Raw genomic sequence first — 4612 nt, 5'->3', positions numbered from 1 at the left:
GTTATTCCAGAGTTTGGGCGCTAAATAGGAAAAGGATCTGCCTCCAGCAGTTGATTTTGATATTCTAGGTATTATCAATACAATAGTATTATTGATTTTGTAACTTTTGACAGTTGTCTGTAGACAGAAAAGGGTGGAACCTTCCAGTTCATCTCTGAGAGGTATAATGGGAAAAGAAAAAGAAAAAAGATAAAAAGAAGACAAGCCTGTTTGTTCAAAAGATGGGATAAATGGAAGATAACAAATCAAAAATATTTATGCCACAATTTCTTTTTAGTAATAGGACTATGAAAATCCCTGTATATTTCTTTACTTTGCAAATCATGGGTCAATACATTATATCAACTTTAAAAAGCTTTAAGAGAAATGTTTTTGTTATCTTGTTTTTTTTTTTCTCAATCATAGTTTGTAAAGATTACTCCTACCATTTTTTTCCCTGAAGTCTGGAGGAAGAAGGGCTGATCCATGAACCTAAGTCCCAAGTGCAGGAGAATGATTCAATATAAATATGTCTGATAGCTGATAGAATAATGACTGTGTGGCAGTATTGGAGAAGGTAGAGTATAAACCATGTGTTTCTGCTGTTTCTATCTAATGATTTTACTGTAGTGAGTCAATGGTTGCATTATTATTTTAGAATCTATCATATTAGAGCAGGACATTCGCTGTGACTGGAAATGAAATCAATATTTGAATGTTCTCAGTTACTGAGTGCATTTCAATAACAGTTCTTCATCACAGGTGATACAAAAAGCCAACAGGTATCATGAGCTCCATGCAGTCAAACTCCTCTGCAAACGTGTCCTTTGTTCATCCTGCAACATTTTTCATCAAAGGCTTTGTTAATATTCCACTTGCAAAATACTACTATGTGTTCTTGTCTTTAGTGTATGTTGTGACTATTTTAGGGAATTCATTTATCATGTGTATCATTTATTTGGCCCGCAGACTTCACACAGCAAAATACATTGCTGTTTTTCATCTGGCCTTTTCTGATCTGTGTGGAAGCTCGGCTTTGATTCCAAAACTCATAGATGTGTTTTTATTTGAGCACCAGGAAATTTTATATGAAGCATGTTTGGCAAATATGTTTTTTGTGTTTCATTTCGTAGAGGTCCTTTCTAGGTGCTGATCCACCATCTGGCCTGAATACGTACTGGATCCGGGTGACTGCAGTGACCATCTGATCTGGATACAGACTGGATCTGGTGGCTATGGTGACCTCGGAATAAGAGAGAAACAGACTAATATTAGCGTAGATGCCATTCTTCTAACGATGTAGCGAGTACATCGGGTGTTATGAGAAGTGTTCCCGGTTCTGGTTGACCTAATTAATGCAGCCTAAAAATCCTTTAACGGATTTGAATATTAGAAGCGTATTAGTGTGTTATGTGTAAGCCAGGTTAAAGAGATGGGTCTTTAATCTAGAATTAAACTGCAAGAGTGTGTCTGCCTCCCGAACAATGTTAGGTAGGTTATTCCAGAGTTTGGGCGCTAAATAGGAAAAGGATCTGCCTCCAGCAGTTGATTTTGATATTCTAGGTATTATCAATACAATAGTATTATTGATTTTGTAACTTTTGACAGTTGTCTGTAGACAGAAAAGGGTGGAACCTTCCAGTTCATCTCTGAGAGGTATAATGGGAAAAGAAAAAGAAAAAAGATAAAAAGAAGACAAGCCTGTTTGTTCAAAAGATGGGATAAATGGAAGATAACAAATCAAAAATATTTATGCCACAATTTCTTTTTAGTAATAGGACTATGAAAATCCCTGTATATTTCTTTACTTTGCAAATCATGGGTCAATACATTATATCAACTTTAAAAAGCTTTAAGAGAAATGTTTTTGTTATCTTGTTTTTTTTTTTCTCAATCATAGTTTGTAAAGATTACTCCTACCATTTTTTTCCCTGAAGTCTGGAGGAAGAAGGGCTGATCCATGAACCTAAGTCCCAAGTGCAGGAGAATGATTCAATATAAATATGTCTGATAGCTGATAGAATAATGACTGTGTGGCAGTATTGGAGAAGGTAGAGTATAAACCATGTGTTTCTGCTGTTTCTATCTAATGATTTTACTGTAGTGAGTCAATGGTTGCATTATTATTTTAGAATCTATCATATTAGAGCAGGACATTCGCTGTGACTGGAAATGAAATCAATATTTGAATGTTCTCAGTTACTGAGTGCATTTCAATAACAGTTCTTCATCACAGGTGATACAAAAAGCCAACAGGTATCATGAGCTCCATGCAGTCAAACTCCTCTGCAAACGTGTCCTTTGTTCATCCTGCAACATTTTTCATCAAAGGCTTTGTTAATATTCCACTTGCAAAATACTACTATGTGTTCTTGTCTTTAGTGTATGTTGTGACTGTTTTAGGGAATTCATTTATCATGTGTATCATTTATTTGGCCCGCAGACTTCACACAGCCAAATACATTGCTGTTTTCCATCTGGCGCTTTCTGATCTGTGTGGAAGCTCAGCTTTGATTCCAAAACTCATAGACATATTTTTATTCGAGCACCAGGACATTTCATATGAAGCATGTTTGGCAAATATGTTTTTTGTATTTCATTTCATGAATCTGCAGTCTTTGACACTACTTGTTTTGGCTTATGACAGATTGGTTGCTATTTGTTTTCCGCTATGCTATCATGCCATTGTAACCAAACCAGCCATGTTTCTGATCATAGGGGTGATATGGATTGTTTCTGTGACCTTTTTTTCTGTACATGTAAATTTGGTCAATAGACTCTCTTTTTGTAGATCTAATGTAATTGATACTTATTACTGTGATTTTGCCCCTATATATAGACTAGCCTGTAATGATAATTTTGTGCATATTTGTCACGGAAACGGGTGTGTGGAGGCAGGCAGGACGACGAGGACGACAAGGATTCCAATAATGACATTTATTGTAGACACAACAAGGCAGGTTCAGGTAGGTGAGACACACACTCGGGGTAACATTAACATTAACAATAACCGACACCAATGCTCAGACAGACAGGAACTAATATGGGGTGAATAATTAGAGGCAGACAGGTGAGCACAATGACGGTGATTAACTAATGATTAGACGGGCTAAACCAACACAAAGGGAAGAAACCACAACAAACAGTCCACAGGGCCGTTACAATATTATGATGGGAAAACTTATCTTTGGTCTTCTGATTTGCATACCTCCAATACTGATCTTTATTTCATATTTCTACATTGCTCTTACTCTGCTTAAGATTGCTCATGGTGCTGACCGGATCAAGGCCATGAAAAGCTGCACCTCACATCTCATATTGGTGGCAATTTTTTATCTCCCAATTTTAAGCAATAATATTGCAGCCTTAACAACATTTTTCCATCCAAACGCCCGGATAATTAACAATTCCCTGACACAGACAATACCACCTATGCTGAATCCCATCATATACACTCTAAAGTCAGAGGAGGTCATGCAGTCCATAAAAGAACTGTACAAACGCAGTAGGGTGCATGCTACTATGACAAGAAATGTGAAATGCAGTGGGAGAAATAAAAAATTATTTAAAAGGAGTCTGCACTTTTCAATATAATGTTAGCTGACATTTATCATCTGTTTGAATGAAACTCTAGTTTCATTATTAGTTTGAAACTCTTGAAAACTAATAATATACTTACAACACAGAAGCTATTCTGTGTTGTAAGTATATTATTAGTTTTATTGCCACTTTAGAACATTTAACAAATACTTATTTAACAGAATATTTTGACTTGGTGTGTTTACACAATTTATACAAATAGGCTATCATGTGTCATTATCCCACTGGCATGTTAAACGTGTGAATAAATACATATTTGTTCCTCAAAGTGGTACTGTTGTTTCAGTGATTGACTTTATTGAAATGTGAATTGAACGTCATGATTTGATGAAGAAGGTGAACTCATTTGAGATGCCAATTTGCAATAAATAAATAAATAACAATAATAAATAAATGTTAAATTCTTAAATTTAGTCAATTAAATTGTTTTAGTAAATTAGTTTAAAGTAATATGACACTCTAGGCTGTTACCAATTAAATTAGTACCAATCAAAGCCATCTTTGCCCTACAGAGGTGGCAAAGAAGCTGCATTACTTTAGATGTAATTACTAGGGCTGGGTTTTGACACAAATTTCACGATTAAATCCTCATTCACAAGCTTGCGATTCGATTCGATTCGATTCAATATAGATTATTTTGGATATACAGGTGCATTTCAATAAATTAGAATGTCGTGGAAAAGTTCATTTATTTCAGTAATTCAACTCAAATTGTGAAACTCGTGTATTAAATAAATTCAGTGCGCACAGACTGAAGTAGTTTAAGTCTTTGGTTCTTTTAATTGTGATGATTTTGGCTCACATTTAACAAAAACCCACCAATTCACTATCTCAACAAATTAGAATATTTCATAAAACCAATAAAAAATACATTTTTAGTGAATTGTTGGCCTTCTGGAAAGTATGTTCATTTACTGTACATGTACTCAATACTTGGTAGGGGCTCCTTTTGCTTTAATTACTGCCTCAATTCGGCGTGGCATGGAGGTGATCAGTTTGTGGCACTGCTGAGGTGGTATGGAAGCCCAGGTTT

General features: G+C 35.3%; 1 protein-coding gene across 1 annotated transcript in view; it reads left to right on the top strand.

The window, feature by feature from the left end:
• The first annotated feature begins 2240 nt into the window (after positions 1-2240).
• LOC107697382 (olfactory receptor 1468-like) overlaps positions 2241-4612 on the top strand; it is a 3063-nt gene continuing 691 nt past the window's right edge. Inside the window, exons 1-2 of the mRNA XM_016498157.1 lie at positions 2241-2866; positions 3165-3484. Coding sequence (XP_016353643.1) covers positions 2241-2866; positions 3165-3484 — 946 coding nt within the window. The remainder of the gene's footprint in view (positions 2867-3164; positions 3485-4612) is intronic.

The sequence above is a fragment of the Sinocyclocheilus anshuiensis genome, unplaced genomic scaffold (genome assembly GCF_001515605.1).
Source record: "Sinocyclocheilus anshuiensis isolate Anshui unplaced genomic scaffold, SAMN03320099.WGS_v1.1 scaffold939, whole genome shotgun sequence".
In the NCBI taxonomy this organism is placed as follows: domain Eukaryota; kingdom Metazoa; phylum Chordata; class Actinopteri; order Cypriniformes; family Cyprinidae; genus Sinocyclocheilus; species Sinocyclocheilus anshuiensis.
Note: the sequence above shows the minus strand (reverse complement) of the source record. Positions and strands in the feature narration are given on the sequence as shown.